The sequence below is a fragment of the Phocoena phocoena genome, chromosome 10, assembly GCF_963924675.1.
Source record: "Phocoena phocoena chromosome 10, mPhoPho1.1, whole genome shotgun sequence".
Lineage (NCBI taxonomy): Eukaryota > Metazoa > Chordata > Mammalia > Artiodactyla > Phocoenidae > Phocoena > Phocoena phocoena.
Genome location: NC_089228.1, coordinates 47,688,066 through 47,713,555, shown reverse-complemented (window position 1 = coordinate 47,713,555; position 25,490 = coordinate 47,688,066). Strand labels below are relative to the sequence as shown.

The 25,490-nt window shown below is 46.4% G+C and overlaps 1 protein-coding gene across 1 annotated transcript; it reads right to left on the bottom strand.

The window, feature by feature from the left end:
- Positions 1-179: 179 nt before the first annotated feature.
- Positions 180-24,052, bottom strand: ZNF35 (zinc finger protein 35). The gene is made up of 6 exons (XM_065886222.1): positions 24,001-24,052; positions 21,709-22,024; positions 20,555-20,699; positions 16,848-18,220; positions 16,581-16,587; positions 180-241 (listed from the first exon to the last, which is right to left on the bottom strand). The coding sequence occupies exons 2-4, from the start codon at positions 21,898-21,900 to the stop codon at positions 16,968-16,970; spliced, it is 1,590 nt and encodes a 529-aa protein (XP_065742294.1). The 5' UTR covers positions 21,901-22,024; positions 24,001-24,052; the 3' UTR covers positions 180-241; positions 16,581-16,587; positions 16,848-16,967.
- Between the last annotated feature and the right edge of the window lie 1,438 nt (positions 24,053-25,490).

Genomic DNA, 25,490 nt, shown 5'->3' with positions numbered 1-25,490 from the left:
TTGAGGAATAAGATTATGATAAACTTTTTTTTTTTTTTTTTTTTTGCGGTACGCGGGCCTCTCACTGCTGTGGCCTCTCCCATTGCGGAGCACAGGCTCCGGACGCGCAGGCTCAGTGGCCATGGCTCACGGGCCCAGCCGCTCCGCGGCATGTGGGATCCTCCTGGACCGGGGCACGAACCCGTGTCCCCTGCATCGGCAGGCGGACTCTCAACCACTGCGCCACCAGGGAAGCCCTAAACTTTTTTTTTTTTTTTTTTTTTTAGCCCTAAACTTTTGTTTTAAGGCCTTTCTTTTTGCAATGTTTGAAAGTTTTCCTGTAGAAATAAGTAAATAACTCTGTAATCACAGAAAACAAGTGAAAAAAATATAATCAGAGATAAGCACAGAGATTTATGTACAAAGATCACATTGTTACTATAACTGTAAAAATACAGGCAAGTAAACATTGATGGCATATCAATATGATAGATTATGAAACTATTAAGAGTCATGCTTTCAAGAATATTCATGAGAAAATACAATATGTTAAAACAGGAGACTACAAAACACGGAAACAAAACATACACATATATACCAGTACTAAAGTAAGCATTCAATAAACAGAAACTATTATTGCTACACAGATATATACAAAACACACACATAAAAAAGGACAGAGGAAAACCCACTAAAATGTCAACAACTGATCTCTAGGTCATTTAATGGGTTACTTTATTTTGTCCTTTATATCCTTCTACATATTTCATTTTTCCTGCAATAAACACGAATTACTTTTATAGTCAGTAAAACATTTAAAAATGAGAGATCTCACTCAGGGGTTTAAGCACCCCCCCCAAAAGAAAACCTTTCTTTTTAATGCCACACGTAATGGATATGGTATTGGTTTCCCTTTCAAAATAAGATCAAAGTGGCAAAGTGGACTGGGCTGGGACTCAGGAAACCATGCTCTGCCATAGCCCACATGAGCAGGCTATTTATCTGAAAAAGGTGAGAAATTAGATAATATCCACAAGTCCTTCCAGCTCCAACGTTCTGTGAAACCCCTAACTAAATTTTTTTTTTTTTTTTTGGCTGTGCCGCACAGCTTGTGAGATCTTAGTTCCCTGACCCCAGGGATTGAACCCAGGCCCTCAGCAGTGAAAGCCCAGAGTCCTAACCACTGCACCACCAGAGAATTCCCTAAATGAGTTAATTAATTCACGTAAAGCATTTATAAAGATATCTGCCACATATCAGGCACTCAACAGGGGTTAGGCATTATGTTTGAGAAGGACAGGTTGGTGACAACCACTGTCCTCCAGTCGTGGATCATCTGAGCTGTTTGTCTACGCCAAAAGTTAGCAAACCTTGCCTTTGTAGTTTGAAAACAGAACTAGACAATATGTAAACAAGTGATCTTGGTTGTGTTTCAGTAAAATTTTTTTTAACAAAAACAGGTGGTAGACCAAAATTTAGCCCATGAGCCACAGTCTGCTGTCCCCCTGGCCTCTAAGTTGCCCAGAATAGGCGGTATAGGTGGTTCCACAAATACATAATGTGGAATAATCTGTTGGTGATTTTAAGATGCTGAAAGGATCTATCTGAATCCAGATTTGGGGGAAACGGGTATTATGGTGAACGGACATATATATCTCCATCCTCATCTTGCTAAACGAAGAGGGATCTGGCTTCCTCCTCATGCCTTGTAAGCTTTCTCCCTGCTGCCACTTCCCTATCCCTCTAGAAGGATTCTGGGGAAGCCAGGTGGGGTTTTCCAAGAATTTGAAACTACAATTCCTTCAATAAGACCACACGTAAATGTACTCTTCTCTGAAGCCCTTCTTGATTTGCCTGTTGGTCCCAAGTAACGTATTCTTCTAGGCTGCAGCAGCACACTGGATCTATCTCTTCTGCAGCCTTGGGTCATTCAGTAGCAATGTGTCCTCGGATAAGTTACCTATTCTCTCGTACCTCAATTTCCTCACTAAAAACTAGATAATACGTTGCTGTGAAGGCTAAATAAACTAGCGCAACTGCTTAAAACAGTGCCTGGCACACGTTAAGCGCCAAATAAATGTGTTTTAAAACATTACCACAGAAATCTGCTCACACATATATCTTCCAGCACTACAGTGGAAGCGTCTTCCCATTTGGCAGGCTCCGAGGTCACTCATCCTGTATCCCCGCCTCTAAACCCTGTGTAATATTTGGCAAGTAATGGATAGTAAATTTTTGTTGTTAGACGTTAACATTTCCATACGTGCTATCATGTACATGCTATCAACTGAGCTTTAGAGAGAAAAGAAGGTAGTGACAGTCCAACTTTATAAAGATCAAGAAACCGGCTCTGTCATGGGTAATTATAACCCAGGTCTCGAGACTCCTTAGCTAGTGCGCTTTACACTATTTGCCTTCTGCTCTTAAGTTGGTCCCTTAAAAAAGTTTGAGTTGCAGGACTGGCTGGGGGAAGTAGCTGGTATCCAGACCGAGAACTCTGGCCCCAGGATTTCATTTCCGAACACGGGTCCTAGGTCTTGATTGATCATTTATCCATCACTCAATCATCATTCATTCATTCATTTATTCACTCCACCATCTTCTTAGGCGTGTCCTCTGTGCCAGGCCCTGGTGAGTGCAGTGTTGAAGTTGCAAGCCGGGCCGGGCCGCCGGGAGTTCGGAGCCGCCATGCAGGCAGCAACCCGGGGAGAACGAGGCCCCGGCGGGCTTGCTACATAAACCTGGGCCGCCGCCACAGCCGAGACGCACCCGGAGCCGCTGCCTTCCCCTCCCTTGGGCCCCGCCCGCTCACCGTGATGTCCCGCGGCTCCCAGCGGGGCGGCGACCACGGTCCCGGAGGTACACGGAAACCCAAGGCGCAGGCTCACCCGCCCGGACCGGAAGAACAGCAGCGCGGCCGGTAGTGCGTCATCAGCGACCCCGAAGAGCAGCCCTCACTTGCCTCTCTAGGATTCGGGAGGAGCCTCTCGATAGGGGCCTCATAGAAGGCGATTGGGGCCTGGTTTCCCTCCAAGCCCAGTGGCGTGCCTGATGTCCCATAAAAGACTGCCTTCACCTGGAACACAGTGACCACCTCATGTCTGGGGAAAACTGTAGATGGGGGCGTTAGGGTTGGAAAGAGTGCTAAGTGGGAGTCAGAATGGGCCATCTCGGGCTTCCCTGTTGGCGCAGTGGTTAAGAATCCGCCTGCCAATGCAGGGGACGTGGGTTCGAGCCCTGGTCGGGGAAGATCCCATATGCCACGGAGCAACTAAGCCCCTGTGCCACACCTACTGAGCCTGCGCTCTACAGCCCGCGAGCCACAACTCCCGAGACCACGTGCCACAACTACTGAAGCCCACGCGCCTAGAGCCTGTGCTCTGCAACAAGAGAAGCCACCCAATGAGAAGCCCATGCACCGCAACGAAGAGTAGCCCCCGCTCGCCGCAACTAGAGAAAAGCCCGTGCGTAGCAACAAAGACCCAAGGCAGCCAATAAAATAAATAAATTAATTTATTTAAAAAAAAAAAAGAATGGGCCATCTCAGCAAGGGAGTAGTACATTCCATGTGCTAAAAATAGCTCCTGATTATGAACCTTGACCTCAACTCTGGGCTCTGACCAGGGAGGCTGGCCTGGTGCTTCTTCTGGGTGTGAGTGGTCTGGTGGCAGACGAGATGGGAGCTCTGGCCCAAGGCCTTCCTGCACTGGGTGTGGCAATAGGTCTTCTTGCCTGTGTGGCTCTGCGGGTGCACCAGGAGGCAAGGGCTTCAGCTGAAGGCCTTGCAGCACTCAGGGCACACGTAGGGCTTCACCCCAGTGTGCACCCTCTGGTGCAGATCAGGTGGGAGCTGCACGTGAAGGCCTTCCCACACTCCCCGCACCCACACGACTTCTCCCGTGTGCATTCTCTGGTGGGCCATGAGAGTGGAGCTCTGGCTGAAGGGCTTGCCACACTCAGTACACGTGGAGAGATTTTTGCTGGGGGCAAGAAGTGTTTTGTTTTTTTTTTAACTTTCATATACCCCCGATAAAAAGGGAACAAGATTGGAAATGCACCATGCAAGGAAGTAGAATAACACTCCCTCTGGGATAAAGATATATCAATAACTGGTCTTTCACGGGCCTTCTACTTTTTCAGAATAAAATGAAAACACACACTCATTCACAAGAGAGGTACTTGAAAAGAGGTGAAAAGAGCAGAGTAAAGGCACCCATCTATCCACAAGTCTATCTGTAGCATCAGTCATATAAAGATTCTATGTACATTAAATCAATATATTCCTGAATTGAATTCCCTTTGAATTAAAAATTACCATTGAAAAAAGTTCATTAACAAGCCTCTCCTCACTTACTTGTCTGCAGGCTGTTCAGAATGTCCTGCTGTCCTGCTCCCCGCTTCTCTGGCTTCCCCAATGCACAGACCTCTGGAATCTCGCCCTGGCGTCTTTCAAAGAATTCTCCTTTCAGTTTGCTCTAGAATCAAATCCTCCTTTTCAACTTTGGTCTCACTATCTGAGCAAGGCATAGAAGATAAAAACAAATAATATATAGCAAAAAGAAAAGGAGAATCAGCTTTATATTCTAGACAGGTAAGAGACTATATTGGGATTTGAGGAAACCCAATAAATGACTTCTCTCTTTAAAGAAGCAACATGGGGGAATTCCCTGGTGGTCCAGTGGTTAGGAGTCCGTGCTTTCACTGTTGAGGGCCTGGGTTTGGGGAACCAAGATCCTGCAAGCCATGGGGCATGGCCAAAATAAATAAATAAATAAAAGTAAAGAATCAGCATAGCACTGGGGCCAGACTGCTGAGGTGAAATCCTGCCTCTGTCACAAGCAGTTACTTGACCTCTCTGTGCCTCAGTTTTCCTATCTGTAGAATAGGTTAACGCTAGTAGCTATTTCATGATGTTTTTAGAATTAAAAAATTTAATGTCCATAAAGTGTTAGCTAGGTAAGTGTTAGCTATTAGTAAAATTCTCTGCTCAGTTGACAAATAAGATATGCAAAGACCAATATATTATCTTTATTACTGAAGAGCTGATATTGTTGAATGTGCCTTATAGTTGCAGGCAAGTGAGGTTACTAACACCAAATCCCAGGATTAGACAGCACTAAGCACCCAGGGACACAGTGCTGGGCAACCATGGGTTTGCCCCTGTAACACCTGCAGCAAAGAAGAACAGGGCAGACACATGGTCTCTGTGGAAAAACTGGACCCTAAGGGTAGGAAGGAGGAGGGCTGGCTTTCACACAGTCCACTTCTTTTCCAAAGTCATCAATCAAATCCAATCCCTTTTTGTCCTAGGGCAAGAGTGAGTGTGGGATCAGAGAGAAGATACAAGTGTTACACCAGTGAGCTTCCTGAAACATCAGGAGTGAGGGAGTAGAGTACTTAAATTCATAATTTTTCTATACACGCACCATGGTTTCAGAGTATGGGCAGAGGAAGAAAAAAGAAAGAAAGAAAGGGCAGTAAAGGAAAGCTTGCATTCTGGGGAAGAGGCGGAGATGGCTCTGTCACCAGAGATGTTGTGCCCAGGGAGGACCAAGCCTGCAGATGTAAAGACTGCCAAAACAGGAGGGGACACACGGGATGTCTTGGGAACTGGCCAAAGCAGCAAGTGAAGGTCAGAGAAGGGCTTGGATGTGGACTGTGGGGTCCTAGGAGTCAAGGAGCTTGAGCACATCCCCCTTGCCAGCGAGAGAGAGGCAGGACGAAAACTCCTGAGAGGGAACTGAGGGGTCCATGCAATCAGGTAGGGCAGGGGAGCAGGGAGCTACGAGGTAGGCAGGGTCAAGGGCCTGCTGTGGGCAAAGCCAGGCACTGAGATTGGCAGTGGGGCAGGGAGGTGGTGCACAGAGGTGTGGATCCCCAGCCTCACAGCCTACAAGCTTAGTCTAGGTGGGAAGAGAACAGAGTGGCCGACCCTCCAAATCGGTGGGGATGGACACACTCTGCCCCTTTTCACCCCACATCTACAGGAAACAGAAAAGGAAAGAAGATCCACTCAAGGAGGTCCAGGAGACGGAACTCGGCCTTTGCTTCCAGGAGGGCTGCAGAAGCAGGGGAGCATCAAAATGCCAAGGAAGGGCTTCCCTGGTGGCGCAGTGGTTAAGAATCCACCTGCCAATGCAGGGGACATGGGTTTGAGCCCTGGTCCAGCAAGATCCCAAGTGCCGCAGAGCAACTAAGCCCGTGCGCCACAACTACTGAAGCCTGCGCGCCTAGAGCCCGTGCTCCACAACAAGAGAAGCCACCGCAATGAGAAGCCCGCGTACCGCAATGAAGAGTAGCCCCCGCTCACCACAACTAGAGAAAGCCCCTGCGCAGCAACGGAGACCCAATGCAACCAAAAATAAATAAAATAAATTTATTAAAAAACAACAACAACAAAAAAAAAACCGCCAAGGAAGCTCCTTAGCGGAGCAGTCCAGTTTCCTCCGTTTGGGACTGGGAGAACCAGGGAGGGAAGACTCAAGCCCAACACTGGGAAAGAGTGATACCTGGTCAAACTGATTTTGAACACATTCTCCAAGAGCAAAGAACAGTTTGGAGGGTAGAGGTGGCCAGGGTCTACCTCAGTCCAGCCTGAGCCCTCACTGTGGTCTTATCTCCCATTCCCTAACCCCCTTCTCGGCTTCCCTGAACTTTCTGGTCATATTCATGCTCCCTAAAAAAGATTTCTTGCCTGTTTCTTTTCTCTCGTCTTCCTCATGGCCTGGAGCAGTCAATACTTGTCCTTCTCCTCACCACAACTGCCCAGCCACCCAGCCATCCATCATCTGGGACTGGCTCAGGTCGCACCTGCCTCAGGGAGTCTTGGTCTGCCCCTCCCCAAGCTCCCAGTGACTGCCCCCCTCCTGTCTCCTCAACCACCTCGGCTATCCATCCCCACTGCTTTGACAAATGACTTCATATTTTTTTGTGAATTAGCTTTCTCTTTCCCATCTGTCCATTTTATCTTCCCAATGAGGCTATGAGTTTTTGCAGGGCCACAGCTGAATCCTACGATGCCTACAGCCTTCCTAACCTGGTGCATTGGTGCAGGTCTCTGTGAGGACACAGTGCTGGCTAGGCATAATCCCTGCCCTCAAATCTGCCAAGAGGAGGGACTTCCCTGGTGGCGCAGTGGTTAAGAATCCACCTGCCAATGCAGGGGACACAGGTTTGAGCCCTGGTCCGGGAAGATCCCACATTCCGCAGAGCAACTAAGCCCGTGTGCCACAACTACTGCTACTGAGCCTGTGCTCTACAGCCTGCATGCCACAACTACTGAAGCCCGTGCGCCTAGAGCCCGTGCTCCGCAACGAGAAGCCACCGCAATGAGAAGCTCGCTCACCGTAACGAAGAGTAGACCCCGCTTGCCGCAACTAGAGAAAGCCCGCGCGCAGCAATGAAGACCCAGCACAGCCCCCCCCCCCAAAAAAAAGAGTTATATGCTGAAGATTCATCTCCAGCAGGGGATGTGGGCCCCATACAGTCACAAAAGCATCCCTCCCAAAGAGCACACCTTCTCTTCTTGGACAGGGAGCTCAGCCTGACTAACTAATGATCACAGCAATGCGACATGACTGACGGTTCACAGCCTCATCCTGGCCCCGTCTCCTTGAAGCTCACCACCCTGTGACGCTGTCTGGGCAGGTGAGGAAATTGACTGGGAAGCTGGCTGGGCTGGTGAGGAGTCTGTGGCTTCCCAGAGATGACCCAACAAGTCAGAGGAAGAGCAGGTCCTCAAAGGACCCTCAGGGCTCCCTGGCACTCAGCACTCAGTACGAGCTGGCCACTCTGACTGGGTTAATAAGAAAGAAATGAGCCCAGTGCATCTGGGCTAATACACCTAAAGGTCCAGGACCCACAGGGGAACCAAGAATGGCTTATGAGAAGGCCAGCAGGTGAGTCCCACCCCTGCCCCGGCAACCCCTGGTCCTTTTCTCACCCTCTTCTAGGGCCAGCCTGTCTCCCCACCTCTCACAGCCAGCGACGGTCCACCAGGCTCCAAATGGGAGCTCCGCTCAGCCCTGCCGGTGGTGTTCCCAAGGCCAGAGCCACTGCCGGGGCTCCTCCTCTGTCAGGCTCATGGGGCTTGTCCTCACTCGCGCGCATTGCATTCTCACTCAACTCCCTGATGGCAAAGAAGAAACCCTGATGTGTTCCTGACTGTGACTTCCTCGGGCTCAGGGAGTGTCACCTGAAGGGGCAGTAAACACTGTTCAACACAGAGCTGGCCCATCCTGGGAGGGTCACTGGCTCTTGAAGGAGGCAGGGCCAGCTTTGGGACCAGGCCTCCTGTGAACACAGCTCACGACAGTGGGCACCCATTGTTCCAAAGGCCCAGTGGTGCCCAGCAGGCTGGAAGGAAGGACAGGTGCTCCAGGCCACCCCGGGCACTGGAAGCCACTCCAGCACCCACAGCTGTCTGGGACCAGGGCTCATCCATCCTGCTCTTGCCTCAGTCCAGACCCTGCCAGAGACTCTTACTTCCTGAGACATCCCCTCATGGCTTCTTCTGGCCTCAGGGGTCACAGAAGCACCTGGCTCCTTCCTCAGCACAGTGGTTCCTTGGACTCTCGTCTAAACAGATTCTACCTTTTGCGACCTGAGTTATGACTTTGCATCTCCCCTCCCTGACCTGTTTCCTGTCCTCTCAACAGCCAAGGCCTCTGCAAGGCTTCTGCTTCTTAGTCTCAAGCTTCAGGTAGATTTGGTGTAACTTCCAGCAGCAGTGATGGGGGAATCCAGCCCAGCTCCAGGGGCAGGACTGAGTTTGGCTAAGGCCTTTGCAGTCCCCAGCTGCTCAGCGGCTCCTGCCATTGATGTCTATGCGTGAGGCTGTCAGCAGGAACTGCACCCCATGTTGAACTGCGAAAGTAAAAATGTTTTCCCAGTCAGGTAAAGCTTGGCTTCCTTTATCCATGCCTACCCTGCCCTCCAGCAGGAATATGACAGGTCGCTGCAACCAGGCAGCTTTTTAACGGTTACAGAGCCATTTCAAACTCATTTCATCCCAGCCTCCTACCTGGAGTGGAAGAGAGGACTTACGTTCGGAGACGTTAGGGATTTGTCCTGGGTTGGAGGTAAGTGAGGGGCAGGGCCAGTCTAGAATGCTCTCTTCCCCAACAAGAGGTTTGGGAAAATAATCCCGTCCGCAGCGGCACGCCTCCTTCGTGTCCGCCAGCCGGAGGCCAGCGAAACAAGCTCAGCAGGACCGGTATCCCAGGGTCTCGGAGGAACCCGCCCTTGAGCTGGTATGAGCCCCTCCTCTTCCAACGCCCTGCCCCTCGCCCTCCCACCCTGTCCGACCCCTTTCCCCGCCCCGGCACTCTCTCCTCCACGTCTCTGCTCTTGCCCATCCCCACCGCTTATTCTCCCCGCGCGGGTCCCGGCCCCACGCCCACTGCCCCCACTCCCCACCCCCGTGGCAGCCTTCCTCCTCCCCTTAAGCTGACCTCAGGCTGCAGCCCCTCCTCCGCTTTCACAATACACACCCCGCCCCACCCCCCAGCGCCGGACTGCAGCCGCGTCCTCTCTCTCCGTCGCCCAGGACTGCGGAATCCGCCCTCTCCTCCATCCCCAGCAAGCCTGGCCCACCCCGCCCCTTCCGGCTATCCCTTCTTTCTCCGGCAGCTACCCCTCCCCTGGGCCTCCACTCCCGGCTCTTACGGGCGCGAGCCTGTCACTCCGAGACCGCGGACCCTCGGCGACCTGAGAACGGCCCAGGGAAACGGCCGGGGTGGGAGCACTCGGCTGCCGGCTGCTGCACCGCAGCTTCAGGAAGCAGGGAGGTGCCTCCGTCTTCGTGGTGCTTCCGCCCAGTTCCCCCTGCTGGACTCCGAGGAAAAGGGGAGGGCTGCGGGGCCAGGACCCAACTCGGCCCTTACTACAAAATGGATTTCAAACGGACCTATCTCAAAGACTAGGCGACATCACGGGAGAATGTATAATCTTGAAGAGGGCAAGTCTTTGATTTGACATTAAATCCTAAATATCCGAACAGCAAAAACTAAAGTAAAAGGACTAACTGTAAACTGGGGAAAATGTTTGCAACTCATCTAGCAGATGAAAAGAGTAACTTCTTTACTACAGAATTGGTAGAAATAAATTCCTAAGAGGATCAACAACCAACAGAAAAACTTGTTAAGGACATGAGCAAGCAATTCACACAAAAAAGAAATACACCTGGCTTTTAAACACAAGACATGATATTCAGTTTCACTCATAATTGAATGCAAATGAAAACATGAGAGCATTTTTCATTTATCAGATCAGAAAAGACAAACAATAGTTCTATAGAGGAGTCAGGGAAGTGAGCATTTTCCTACACATACTGTACTGGGAACTGCATTTGCAATTTCTATCAAAATATCAAAAGTACCTACCCTTTATATCCTGCAGACAAAGTCGTGCACATACCAAGGACAGTGTGCCGGAATATTCAGCATGGCATTGTTTGCAAAAGCAAAAGATAGGAAAGAACCTACTTGGCCACCAAACCCCAGACAAAAACATCAGAGGATTTTTTGCTAAGAAAATGTAAGCACCCCAGCCAAAAGATCTCTGCATTCTGGCATTCAGAGGTCACCAGGGAAACAGCTTGCTCATTACCAACCACTCTAGAGGGAAGCCTTTTACTGAGCCAATCCCACTACCCACCTTCCCACCACACAGATATACCCATGTATTTGTGTGTGTATCACTAAGAATCACAACATATTTGAGGAAAGTCTCCAAAGACAGTCAACAAAATAAAGAGAAAAAAGGACCCAGAGCAGGCGAACGAAGATGGTGAGACAATTCATGTGACAGAAGAGACTTTTCGGAAAATCCTTGTAATTACAATACTCAGATTTGAGAGGTATCTCTAAATGAGAAAAGTACGCTACAAAAAAGGAACAAACTGAAAACAAGACTCTTAGAAATTAACTACTGCCAAAAATAAAAAAATTCACTAGAAAGGTTGAAAAATAATCAAGGTACTCTCCCAGAAAATGGCACAAGGAAATGGAGATACTAGAGAAAGTAGTTGACGATCAATCCAGAAGGTCCAACATTTGACTGACAGGAATTCCAGAAAGAGTGAAAATAGAAAAAAAAATACGGAAACGGAGAACTGTCACATAAATAACATGAGAAAATTTCCAAGAGTAGTAGTACCTGAGTCGCTAGATTGAAAAATCTCAGAGTACGTTAGGGAATTGAGTACATCAAGGATAAACAGGAGACTTCAAAAGCTTGAAAGGGGTGGGGAAACAGATCACAAAAATGTAAATTCTATTTATTGTCAAAGAAATAAGAATCAGAATGGAATCAGGCATCTCATTAGCAACATTGGATGTTATAAGTCAGGGAAGCCAATGCCTACAAACTTTGGGGGAAATTTTTCAATCTAGAATTCCAGAGTCAAACTACCAATCAACTGTGAGGGCAGAGACAGTTGTTTTAGATATATAAGCACCCAACAATTTTGCCTTCCACATACTCTTTCTTGGCAAGTGACTTGACGTGCTGCAGTGAAATGAGTATGTAAACGAAGAAAGGAAGAATGTGGATTTTAGGATGCAATGGAGCCCAGTGTAACAACTGGACAGTAGGCAGAGAGAACATGAAGAACAGGGACTTTCCCGGCGGTCCAGTGGTTAAGACTCCGTGCTTCCACTGCAGGGGGTGTGGGTTCGATCCCTGGTTGGGGAACTAAGATTCCACATCCCACATGCTGCAGGGCATGGCCAAAAAAAGGTTAAAAAAAAAAAAAGAACGTCAAGGACAGACTAGAGCAGAAGGCTGGAGGTCTCTGGAAGGGATATATACAGGACAAAGGGGGACTCAGAAGAGTGTCTAATTGGACAGAGAATTTGAAAATAACTGCGGATATGTTAAAAGCAACCAGTACAAGGGAAAAAGAAAGACAACCAGAAACTTCGGTAAAAATTAAATGCTGCTCCAAAAAGGAAATATAATCACAATAAACTACTTAGGTCTGCAGTGAACAACATTTACACAGTCATAATAACATTCATGCTGTTTATTTCAATTTTCAGAACAAATCAATAAACAAAGCATAAAAGACTATGGTTTCAGAACAGAATTCAAGAATTATCAGACTTGACATTGTCAGAGGCAGAGAGGTGGACAAGGGGAGGAGACAGAAGCAGGGTGCATCCCCCATTCTACAAAATGGAGAATTGAGATACTGTTTACAGTTAATACAATAAAACTAAATTTGTAGTTACAATAAATAATTTATTTTTCCTGATTATAAAATTTTTGTTCCTTATAAAAAATATGGAAATTACTTTAAAAAAACACTTTTAATCACCCATAATTCCATTATCCCTAGGACCTGGGTTTGAGCCCAGGCTCTGCAATTTACCATTTGTATGGCTCTGAACAAGTCAACCATTTATAACATTTTCTTATATTTCCTTCATGTTTATCTATATACTTTCTCATAGTATACAGTGTACATAACATTATGTGAGAACTATACTATATACACAATTTCGAATCCAGACTTTTTTCACTTTAAAGCATAAAGTAAAACTCTGGATACAAATATCATGCTCTTCGATACTTCTAAATATACTTCTTGGCCATAGGGCAGTCAGAGGTTTCCCAGAGATGGGCCTGAGCCAAATCTTAAAAGAAACCAAATGTTAGGCAAGCAGACAGGCGCTGTGGGGTGTGGTGGTGAGGTATCACAGGCACCGGGGACAGTGTGAGCAAAGGCACGAGAAGAGCAAGCACGTGCCTCCAGGCTGCAGTAAAGGTGCGTGTGAAGTGAAGCGATGAGGCTGGGAAGAGCTCAGTAAATCATGTTGAGGGATCCAGACATCTTTCCCATGAGAGACATGAAAAGGGGGTATGGTAGGCCTTGTTTGCTTTGGCAACCCAGGACCTAGCACCATGTTTGCCACAAAGAGAGTGCATAATAAAGATTTTTGTAATCAACACATGATACATCGGAAGCCAGAAATGCCTCCTGGGTTTCCAGTCTGGGTGCTGGATAATGCCATTTGCTGAGGGAGGGAAGCCAGGAGAAGCAAGAATGAAAAGGTTATGTATCTGGGCAACATCCTCAGAGATTCCGTAATCTGACCTCATTTTTTAAAAAGCCACCATTTTGTAGCATGTGAGGGCAATTATGTAGTGCATCCCCAGGTGTGACTTGAGGCTCCGGAGGCTCCACGGATTGGCCTCAGGGAATTTATATGCCTCCACAAATAAGCACAGAACTGAGAGTGCAATCCGAGTTTCTCCTGAAGAGGGTCCACAACCTCCATCAGATTCTCAAAGGGGCTGTGACCCCAGAAAGGTTAGGCACACAAGGGGAGAAGTGACAGAAGTGGGGGAGGGATGACCACCTAGGGGAGGGAGGCGATCTAGAGCATAGAGAAAGGACTAGCTTCCTTGAGCCTGGAGGAATTCACAGCCAATTATGTTTGAGAGGGGTGTGTGTGTACGCATGCTGATGAAGAATCTCTCCCCACCGAGCCTCCAAAGCACCTATACGAGATTTCACCTTCTCAGCCCTGTGCTCCACGTAACATACATCTGTTGGTCTCATTTGAGGGTAAAAACAGACTTCTTGGCTCTACCCTTAATGCTCATCACTAGGTCTGACTCTGAGATCTGTAAGACTGATAGCTCTTGGCAACTTAAGAAAATGGGGCTTCAGAGTTCCCATCTACTTCTGGCAAGACCAGCCCAGAAAGAAGGGAGATGACCCCAAGGAAAAGGAAAACCTAAGCCAAATCTGACAACAAAGGGTAGTCACTCCTCTCCTATCAGAAACCCTGTAGAAAAAAGTGGGAGGTAATTTATTTTGAGGGCTGGAATTTAATTGGGAGGGAAAGTTTTTATGAGTTGGGGAAGGAACTGATCTGTCTAGTAACCTACTAGGCTCACAGGATTTGTGTAGGATCGGGGGTCCTGAACCTGGGTGCAGATTGGTGGAAACCCAGACCTGGAGATGAAATATAAGCAAAAATGTAAAAAGTCATTTTGTTGAATGAGGAACAGAAAAGCATGTTCCGTAGAACTTGGTTTGCTCATGTAAATAAAATGTTTGGTATATTCACTTAAAATACAAATACAGGAAGTTAGGTCACAGGGTCCCAGCAGCCAAGGGTTGTCAGAGGCACGGAAGGCAATGTAGTTACTGTCCTGTTTTGCTGAAACAGAACAATGCGCATCCAGATCCTTATACTGGAGTTCGCCTCCACCTTTGATCACACACATTTGTGACCTGCAGGTTTTACTTGTCTGTAGTGGCTCATTCCCCTTCTAAGTTTTCAAAAATACTGAGGCCTAAAATGGAAAAAATTTCACGTGTCCTAGATGATTGTAACATGCAGCCAAGGTTAAAAACCACTGCTGTAAAACGGTGGGTCAGTGATTCCCAAACCTGGCTTTATATCACAATCGTCTGGATAGCTCTTCTGAGCTCCCTATGAATAGAAATCTCTAGCCAGGAGATCACAATCAGTCATGACTGAGTATTCATTTACGAGGATAAATATACAACATGTGACTCAAACAGTTTAACCATCTTAATGGTCACAAATCCCAGCTGATACCTTTCAGGAAAGCACACTTTTGGCCTCTTGGTGGGTCAGGGTCACGGATCTACCCCAAATCTTCAGACCTGCTCACCCTCTTCTAAGCCTCCTGATCATGCAGGGGGAAAAACCTAACTTGTTCCTAATCTCAGCGGAGACATGTGGTGTTACCTTTGGGTCTTTCCACTCCCAGACAGGGGACAGAAAGAGTCACTACCAGGGTCTGTGAGGGCATGAGAATTTTTTTTTTTGCGGTACGCGGGCCTCTCACTGTTGTGGCCTCTCCCATCGCGGAGCACAGGCTCCGGACGCGCAGGCTCAGCGGCCATGGCTCACGGGGCCCAGCTGCTCCGCGGCATGTGGGATCCTCCCGGACCGGGGCACGAACCCGTGTCCTCTGCATCGGCAGGCGGACTCCCAACCACTGCACCACCAGGGAAGCCCCGCATGAGCATTTCTGATTCTTACTTTTGAACTGTATTGATGTTTTTGTATTTGTGTCTATATGATTTAGAATGAAACTGGGAGAAGTTGTCACACATGCTTTGATGAAAGACTGTGGTTAAAGGGGGAAAAAAAAAGAAGTTAATAAGCTTTCTTGTGTATGCCTTGTGTATGTGAAAGTGCTCTGTAAACTACAAAACGCTATGCTAACTAATATTTAGTCTTGTAGAAATGACACAATAAATGCGTGGACTTATGCACGAGAGGTGCCCCCAACTGCTTTCACCAGGTATAGCATTTATGATAAACACTCTTGCTTCCTGAGAGCGGGAGTGGAGACAGACCCAAAAATTAGGAGACTCAAACCCCAGCCTTAGATTTGCTGCTTGCTGGGCACACTGCCTAAGGCAAACCCCCAAATCTGTCACCTCAGCTTCCTCACCTATATATATATATACCTTTTCTATATACCCTTTTCTCAGGCTTTCCCACAGATCTGGGTGGGGTTACAGGTGGTGAGACATGGGATAAACATAGAAGAACAGAGGAAACCTGGATTTAGGACCTGGGCCTGAATACAGGCTGTCACTTGTTACTTGGTCTTGTGTTAAATGACCTCTCTCAGGTAAAGGGGGCAAACACCTCTTTCAGTGTTACAAGGATTAAGGTAATGATCTATCTGAAAGTATGAGGTAAGTGCCGGGTATCATGACTCTACACATGAAGGTACACAGACAAAGAATCAAGTTCTATATAAATACAAGGCAATATTATTACATAACTCTACCTATTGCATAGTTGTAGAAATTGTTTTTCGGGAGTAAAGGCTCAATGGTAACAAAGGTATCTTACCTTAGCCAGTTTCTTCATCCTTCTAAAAGTGTGCATATTCCAATACCTTTGAACTTCTAGAAAAAACAAATGAAGACCTTAGGAATCCCACTCTGCTTCCTCCCTCTCTTTTCATTTCCCTCTTGGCTCCTCTCAGAATTAGAAGGGCTCCATTATTTCTTCTAAAGACCATCCAGAAAGTGACAATGACACCCAACTGAGCCCCCTGCTTGGGCCTGAGCAGAATGAGAGCAGAGACAAAGCGGGCATACCTCCAGGGAAGCTTTATTCTCTGATGCCTCTATCTGGAAAGGGGGCTGCTAGCAGCGTCTCACTCAAACGGAATGCAATGGCAACTGGGGTTAAGTTATGGGAAGAGCTGTTGACCTTAGCAAAGGGACACAGCCCAGCAGCGTCTGTGGCTGTCTCCATCAGTCCTCAATTGCTTGGCCATGCAGACTGGGAAACGGTCAGAAGAGACTCTCGTCAGAGGTCCCCAGAGCTTTACCACACCAACGTTCATGAGGTACAGATGATGAGGGAAACGAATGTTTCCTACTTCCATCCATGTTAGGAGCAGTAGATGGTTAGTAGGGTGTTTTTGTTTTTTTTTAATTACCTAGGGAATGGAAAACCTATAAATGTTCATAGGTGAGTTGTTGGTGAACTGCTACCCCAAGTGGTTTCCTTAATGAGTCGCTGCTTAACCCAAAATATTAGAAAACGAGGTTCAATGCTCTGGAATTCCATCAGGCAGACCTCCACCAGTAACCTGCCCGTTGCCCAAGAAATTACCAGAGTTTTCAAAAACAAAGTTAAGTGAAAAATGCCTTTCCCCCAAAGGGATCTTTATCACTGAGCTCTGTATGATCCATTTCTAAGAAAGCCACATTCCACTTCAGACACCATGACCACTTGGGGCACCAAGTGAAAAACAAAATCCTTGCCTTGAGGCCTTCGTTTTCATTTTCTTTAAATTAGCCTCTGAAATGCCCCTCTTGTGTTTCGCACTGCACTCCTGAAAACTATTACTTTTAAGGACAGAGCAGGCCTCTTTTCACCAAGGAGGAGAAAACAGCCAAGAGGTGTCTGACTTGGGAGGGGGGCAGGGGCAGAGGTTCTGACTGGCGCCTGGAGGTCTCCCTCGTCCCTCTATGTGCTCTCAACGAGATGGGTTCTGTGGTGGCGCATGAGGTGTGAGTTGGAGATGAAAGCCGCGCCGCACTTGGCACACTCGTAGGGCTTCTCCCCGGTGTGGGTTCTCTGGTGCACGGTGAGGCTCGACCTCTGCCGGAAGGCCTTGCCACACTCGCTGCACGTGTATGGCTTCTCCCCATTATGGATCCTCTGATGAATCAGCAGGTACGAGCTGCAGGTGAAGGCCTTCCCGCATTCGTTACACACATACGGAAGGTCCCCGCTGTGAATCCTCTGGTGCACGATAAGGCAAGAGAGTTGACTGAAGGCCTTCCCGCACTCGCTGCAGTCGTAAGGTTTCTCCGCGGTGTGGATTCGCTGGTGCACGATAAGGTGTGAAAAACAACTGAAGGCTTTTCCGCACTCTTTGCACTCGTATGGCTTCTCACCAGTATGGCTTCGCTGATGCACGATAAGATTTGCACTCTGTGTGAAGGCTTTGCCACAGTCATTACAGGCAAAGGGCTTCTCCCCGGTGTGGATCCTCTGGTGGACAATGAGGTTTGAGCTTCGAGTAAATGTTTTCCCACACTCGTTACATTCATAGCATTTTTCTGTAATGTGGACTTTCTGGTGCCGGGCAAGTTGTGAGCTGTAACTGAAGGCTTTCTCGCATTCACTGCACTTAAAGGTTTTCTCTAAGGAGTGGATTTTTTGATGTACAGTCAGATTTGAACTCTGTGTGAAGGCTTTCCCACACTTTGAACAAACATACGGTTTCTGTCCAGTGTGGATTCGCTGATGCACAACAAGGTTTGCGCTCTGAATGAAGGCCTTCCCACACTCGTGACATTCGAAGGGTTTCTCTCCAGTGTGGATTCGCTGATGCACTACAAGGTTTGCGCTCTGACTAAAACCTTTCCCACACACGCTACATGTAAAAGGTTTCTGCCCAGCCTGGCTTTTCTGATTTTTAACAGAGCCAGAACCAAGGCTATATCTCTCCTCAGATTTGTGACACTTCTGGTCTTCCTCTTCTTTGAAGTTTTCAGGTATGTGACAGTCCTTCACTGTCACTTGTCTGAAATCTTTCTTTTCCGTCTTTATTCTCTGCCTTTTTAACATGTTCCCTTTTTCACAGCCTTCTCCTAATTCAGGTCCTGGAGGGTCAACTTTCTGGATTCTTCCTGATATTATGAGAGGTTTTTCTGCTTCATCACATATCTCAGTTTTTGGAACCAATAACTGTGGGTTCTTGGTTTCAGCACCTGAAACAGCAAACAGAAAAAATAAATGTCAGATTTTTTTGGCCTAGAAAAAGAATAGGATAGTCAAGTCATAACGGTCAGGAAGTGTGTGACTTCAGCTGTGAGCTGCAGGTCATGCAGCAACTGCACAGGGGAATCTAATGTCCAAAGACATCCTACTGGCACAGGCCAGGGCAACTCTCCAGCCAGTAAGATGAGTGGGTGGGACAGGGATGTTGTGAGGCACAAACCAATACTGGGCAAGGAGGACAGCCCAGTTTGGTTGCCAGGCTAAGGCCATCACAGTCATTCAGAAAGAAGGGCAATGTCAGAGAAAGGGAATGCCTGAGCACTGGATACAGCAAAGCCCCGAATGCGACAACAACAAAACACCCTGAAAGGCTTTTTCTGGTTATTTCTATTACTACTGCTCTGATTTCTCAATCTACTCCACTCTTCTTCCTGCAGTTTAAAACTGCTATTACATCTTCTTTTCTTCCTTCTTATCTTACTTTCTCCCTGTTACCTCTTTCCCCTACTGCCTCTCCACCCTTCCTTTCCTGGTTTTTATGTAAAAATATTTTTTGTTTGTGAAATATTCTGAATTTTTCTAGATGTATAAAGGACATAAAAATAAGTTATGCTTAAAAGCTTAAAAACTTGGCTTTAAATGTATAAACTTTAATAAATTCAATATTAATAAATACATACCAAACTGTAGATAAAACTCACAAACATTAACTTCAAAATTTCCAAAGTACTTTCACGTATATTATACAATTTTATGATCAAGATGAAACTGTTCTCCTTCACTTGTATGGAAGCTAAAAAAGGGCAAGGCTGTTCTTACTCACTGCTATATCCCTAGCGCCTGTCACACTGCCGGCACCCAGGAAGCAGGCCCCCAACGAATCCTTTATTTACTGAATCAGTGCACCCCACTTTATAGAATAGGAAATGGACGTCCAGAAGAGAAAGGGTTTGCTCAAGGTCAAAGAGTTATCAGAGGTAGGGCAGCAACTACACTCGTGACTCCCTCTCAATTCCTAGAGCTCAGTGAGCTCACTATTACCTATTTTTTTTTTTTTTAATATTTATTCATTTGGCTGCACCAGGTCTTAGTTGTGGCATGTGGGATCTTCATTGCAGCGTGCAGGGTCTTTAGTTGCGGTATGCAGGTGCTTACTTGTGGCCTGTGGGATCTAGTTCCCTGACCAGGGTTTGAACCCGGGCCCCCTGCATTGGGAGCTCAGAGTCTTAACCGCTGGACCACCAGGGAAGTCCCTCGCCATTACCTGTTACAACAGAAATGGCTCGCAGAAAGATGAGTCCTGGCTAGGAATAGCAGAGAGAGAAAACAGTGGCCATTCCTGGTGGATGGGGGCAGCTGCTGGAGTTAAAACTACAAATGACTGACTGATAAAGCAAGGAAACAGAAAAGAAGTGATACAGAGGGGAACGCTCCAGAGACAATGGAGTAGAAAGCAGAAAGCGGGAAACAGAAGCTGCTGAGAGTTTGGGGAATTAAAGAAGAGACAAGAAAATGAAAGGTGGCAAGCCTAGCCTTCCCTACAACACTGGTTTAAGAAACTGACTTGGTTTGCAAATGCCTGAGTAATTGGCTAGGGAGGAGAATAGGTTCAGGATATTCAGGCACAGCCCTATACCCATAGCATATGAGTACCAGAGGGGCCTTGGCAGTCATCCAGGGATTGCTTCCACAACACAGGACTCATGGCTACCACACTGTTGACCCACAGTTACATGTCACTCCTTCACAGGCAAGCTTCCGCCACTGCTAGCCAGACACATCCTGAGTCCCAGCTTAGAGAACCAGGTGATAAGCCAGCCATCAGTAGCCTCCATGAAGACCTAGCTTTAAACTTCATCATGGCTGACGCAAGTGCTTAAAATCCTCTAGAATCTGCACAAAGATCTATGAAAACAGAACACCTCCAGGGCATTTCCTCAAAATATCACCACAAAAGGTGACCCTTCCTACATTAGCCAGCTTCTCTTGCAGGCTCACCAAGCTACAATAAACACGAAGCATACTGAAGAGGACACGTGTCTACACAGGTGAATAAATATGAAACTTGCTGAACAATAAATGTGATTAAAAGGTAAATTTGGAGTTCACCTGTGTTTATCTGGTGTCTTGAGACTGTGTGCAAAATAAGCCATTTCCTGTGACAAATGCATAGGCATCTTTCAGTATTCCTCTGTCCAGCCGTCCCTGACACTTTCAACACCTCAATACTCTCTGTTGCTGAGGTTAGGAGACGAGACCACCAGTCTCTGAAAAGATTTTGAGAAACCTCAATGGTCATATTCCGAATTGAGGTTGAACCTCACCTAGACAGGTCATGCTCCCATGAGTCTCCAGTAGCTCCCTCTTGGCCAGAGTCTCTGGTAATGAGGAGCTGCCAGGGGTTGATGCAGCAGACGCCTCCTGTGTTGGTTTCAGGACGACAGCCATGTCCCAGAACACGTTCTGACCCTAGAAACAAGCAGGCACAGGTGGGTTTATGAGGAGACTGTCACTGGGAGATGGTACAATTATAGCTTTGAGGTTGAGAACATAAGCACCCGTTCTTGGAGACCGTAAAATAAAAAATTTTTAAAAAGAAAGAAAAATACCAAACATTTAAAGATAAAGAAAGGAAAAGGAAGCCAGAGTCTTCCCTAATTCCCAAGGTGGGGTGGGCAGAGAAGCAAGCCTGTTACCTTCCTCCTGATCATTTTGATTTCATCTCATTGTCCACTTCAGCACCCAAACCTAACTTGCCAGTGAGAGCACAAGACAAGAGAGCATATGGGGAGATTCTCCAGAGTACACTTTCCCAAGGTCTAAAGATCAAAGAAGCAAGGTTCTAATCATATTATTACAGAGAGGCTTTGGGGAACCTCAGGCCTCATTTGGCTAGTGATGGAAAGGTGTGTGTTTGAAAACATACAGCCTCACAAACTCAAATCGTGGTCTGCAGATCAGCAGAATCACCATCACCTGGGAGATTGTGAGACCTGCAGAATCTCAGACCACACCCCAGACCTCCTGAATCAGAATCTGCATTTTAACAAGATCCCCTCCCCCACATCCTGGTGATTCCTATGCATATTAAAGTTTGAGAAGTACAGGTTAGAGTTATCAAATCCTGCAGGAATCACCTGAAGAGTTTTTTTTTTTAAATACAGAGGTCTGGGTCCCATCCCCCAGAGATACTGGTTTAACTGACATGAGGTATGGCATGGGTATCATGATTTGATAAGAAGCTCCCCAGGTAATTGCAAACTGTAGCACAGTTTGAGAAGCACTGGTTTATAGAAAGTACCAAGTGTCACATCAATAGAATAATATAATGTTTCAATTATATTGCAAAAGACTAGAGGCCAGAGCCCTCACCAGACAACAAGACTACAGATGTGGGAGCAGAGGGATAGGGTCCCCTCTGAAATCACTTGAGATCTTTGGCTGTCTCCTTCCTCCTTCCTCCCAGACCATTGTTTACCTTTTCCTCCTGTTCTGATACATCGAAGCCTGTCTGAGGACACTCCCCAGGAGCCCAGACTTTGATGTTTTCAGAATGCACTTGTTGGCTGGATGCCTGACCCACGAAGGTTTCCTCCTCTTCCTCTTCCTTTTTCACTGTCACTGGGCCCCAAGGGGCCAGGGTCATGGCCTCTCTCAATTCTGTAGTCATCCTCTCTGCTCAGCAGGGGAACTCCTACAGCTGGGGGCTGCCCAGCAGAAGTCAAGCCCCATCTAATCTTTAAGTCTCAAAAGCTTCTTCTTGAGTTTCTTCCCGGGGCCAGGATGAGTAATGTCTACTGAGAAATCAGAAAACACTGTTAGCAGTAGAGCAGAGGTTTGCCTGGATGCCACCAAGCCCACAAGCCAATTTCACCAGTGTCTAGGCAGCAGCCACTACCGCTACAGGGTCTGCTCTCCTCCTCAAGAGGATGGAAGGAGCTGTAATGTATACAAGCAATTTATCCCCATAATAATCACATTACAAGCACCTTTATATAATATTTATTGATTTTCCCTCTGATTATAAAGTTAATATATTTTAATTGTAAAAATTTAAAAAATACAGAAAATGATTAAGAAAAATTACCCCTGGTTCATCTCCAAAGAGATAATCACTGTTTATTAAAGAATTTAAGATATTTCTTTTAAGGAAAAAACCTCCAACCATACTGACAATTATGACTTAAACTTCTGAACTATGGTTTCTTTTTAAGAAAGGACATTACAATCCAAAGTTTTTCGTTTGCTTGGTTCGTTTTTTTTAATCACCAAGGACAAAAGCATGAACAAAAGACTGCAACCTGAACTGTTTGCTTTTTGAACTCAATTTCTATGTTTCACAATAGTCTTAGGTAGATGTTTCAATATAAGTACATATAGCACCACCTCCTTCTACCATGGTACTCTAAGTTACAGCTACATTATAATTTACTTAACCAGCCCCTATTTATTTATTTTAAAGTATTTATTTATTTGGTTGTGCCAGGTCTTAGTTGTGGCTCACTGATTCCTTAGTTGTGTCATGAAAACTCTTAGTTGCGGCATGCATGTGGAATCTAATTCCCTGACCAGGGATCGAACCCGGGCCCCCTAACCACTGCGCCACCAGGGAAGTCCCCAGCCCCTATTTATTAGCCACTGCTTTAGTAAAAGAACTTTTGTTTCCAGTTTATTTTCTTAATAATTGTTAAGATTCTTTTCATGCAAATAGTTTTTTTCTGCTGCTGAGTTATTCCTTTACAATAGTGGGATTGCTGATTGAAGGATTTTATGAGTGACAGGTATTGCCAAATTGCTTTCTTTTTTTTTTTTCTATTTTATTTTTTAAAATATTTATTTGGCTGCGCTGGGTCTTCATTGCAACATGCACATCTTTTAGTTGCAGCATGCAGGATCTAGTTCCCTGACCAGGGATCAACCCGGGTCCCTGCATTGGGAGCGAGGAATCTTAACCACTGGACCACCAGGGAAGTTCCCCAAATTGCTTTCTAAAAGGACTGCACCAAATCATACCACCACCAACTTAACAGTACCCCTGTATCATAGCCAAGCCAACAGATTGTTTTTTTGATTTGTGAGTAAAATAACCTTACCATTTTAGTTGATTATGAAGAAATTGAAATTTTCCTATTCCCCTTTAGATGTCTTATTAGGGAAAAACGTGCTACATTTCATTAAGTCCCTTTTTGCTGCTACTGAAGTGATCACATACTTTATCCTACATTAACGTACTGGCAATTTATTGTATACACTGCATCTCTTCAATAATGCAATATTCTCAGTCCTGCAACACATCTTAATTCTGGAGAATTATTCTTTCCATTACTAGCTGAATTCTACCAGGGAGGAAGGCCCTTAACACTCGTTTCACCTATCTATACGCAAGATTGCCTACTTTGAGTATTGTCATCACACTGCTGATCAAACTCTAATCGGCCTCCAGCCCTAGACAGCAAAGTCTCCTAACAAGGGTTTCCTTTCAATGTCCTTTCCCTAGTTCCAAACGTGGCAACGCATCTCCTCCTTCTCCAGGCCCCACGCAGCCCTGTTGTGGGGTCGACCCTGGCCCCTTGGGCGGTCCGTGTCCAATCTCCCGCGTGCTAGGCCCCCATAAGTAGGCGAGAGCCGAGTTTCCGAGGTGGCGGGGCGCGGAGCCACCTCCGGACAGACAGGGTTAGGATCCCCGAGGGGAGGACGAGGCCAGCGGACCCTGCGATGGCCCCTCCCTCACCACCGACGTTCGCGCCCAGGCCACGCCAACCCCGCTCACCATGCGCGGAGAAGAAGCCCGGCCGGAGCTCGCGGGCTCTGGAGCAGAAGGCAAGCGGCCGCGACCCCTGCGCCTACCGGCGCGAGAACAATGAGCGGACAGGAAGTGCCTGGGGATGGGCTTCCGGCTCCCCAAGTCGCCAGGCCAGCCTCTCTAGGAATCTCGGAGGTGCTGTCTTCTCGTTGGGTGTCCAATATCGCTACCGACCAGTGATGGGGGCAAAAGCGATTAGAGGAAGAGTGCAGGTGGATTGGGGAACTGAGCCTCAGAGCGCGGGGCATCCCTAGGTCGGGTAAGGCCACTTAACCGAGGCGCGCACCCGACAGCCTGAAACTACAAAGCATCCATCTGTGGAAGACCCTGATAATTTTGCCCTAAATGTTCTGGAAATATCAAACAGTACAGAGAATGGTACAACGAATGCCTGTATCCTTCTGTACTCAACAATTAACACTTGCTATGTTTGCCTTACCTCTCTATATACTGAAGACATTTTTTTAAGTTGTAATCATCAAAACACTTCATTCCAAATACTTCGATATGCATCCTTCAGTAATAAGAATAATCTCCAAACTAACAATACCATCATTACAGGTAGGAAAATTAACAATAATTCCGTGAAACCATCTAATAACCATTTTCAAATTTCCAACTGCCCTAAAATATATATTTCATAATTTTGTTTTTCCACATCAGTTTCACACACTGCATTTGGTACGGCTTTTCAGTTTTGCTTTTTATTTTGAATTTACAGATTCACAGAAAGTTGCAAAGATAATACCCCTCAACTAGTTTCCCCCAATGGGTACATCTTACATAGTTTAATATTTTAAAAAATCAAGAAATTGATATTGGTACAATGTGTGTGTACACTTTGTCATTTTATCATGTGTAGATTTGTGTAACCACCATCACAATCAAGATATACAACTGTTCCAACACCACCAAGGCCTCCCTAAGTGCTACCCCTCCCTCTTCCCCTGCTCCCTCCCACTATTCCCAACCTCTGGCAACCACTAATCTGTATACTTTCATCTGTATACTTTTGTCATTTTAGAATATTATATAAATCTGGCCATACATTTCAGATTGGATTTTTTTCACTCAGCATAATTCTCTTGGAATACACTTGAGTCACTGCAGGTATCAATAGGTCATTCCATTTTATTGCAGAATAGTATTACATGGTATAGATATACTGCAGTTTGTTTTAACCACCTGTTGAAGGATATTTGTTTTAACCACCAGTCAGATCTTGACTATTACAAATAAAACTGCTTTTAACAGTCACGTACAGGTTATTTTGTGAACAAAAGTTTTCATTTCTCTGGGATAAATGCTCAGGAGTGCAAATACTGGGTATATGGCAAGTGCATGCTTGGTTTTATAGGAAACTGCCAAATTATTCCCCCGAGTGGCTGTAACATTTCTCATTCCTGGCAATGTAAAAGATTCCGTTCCTTTGCATCCTTGCCAGCATTTGGTGTTAA

Coding starts and splice junctions, on each gene's coding strand:
- ZNF35 (XM_065886222.1), bottom strand. CDS start 21,900: ATGACTACAGAATTGAGAGAGGCCATGACCCTGGCCCCTTGGGGCCCA. Junction 20,700..21,708: donor TATCAGAACAGGAGGAAAAG/GTAAACAATGGT, acceptor GCTTGTTTCTAG/GGTCAGAACGTGTTCTGGGA. Junction 18,221..20,554: donor TGGGAGCATGACCTGTCTAG/GTGAGGTTCAAC, acceptor TTGCTGTTTCAG/GTGCTGAAACCAAGAACCCA.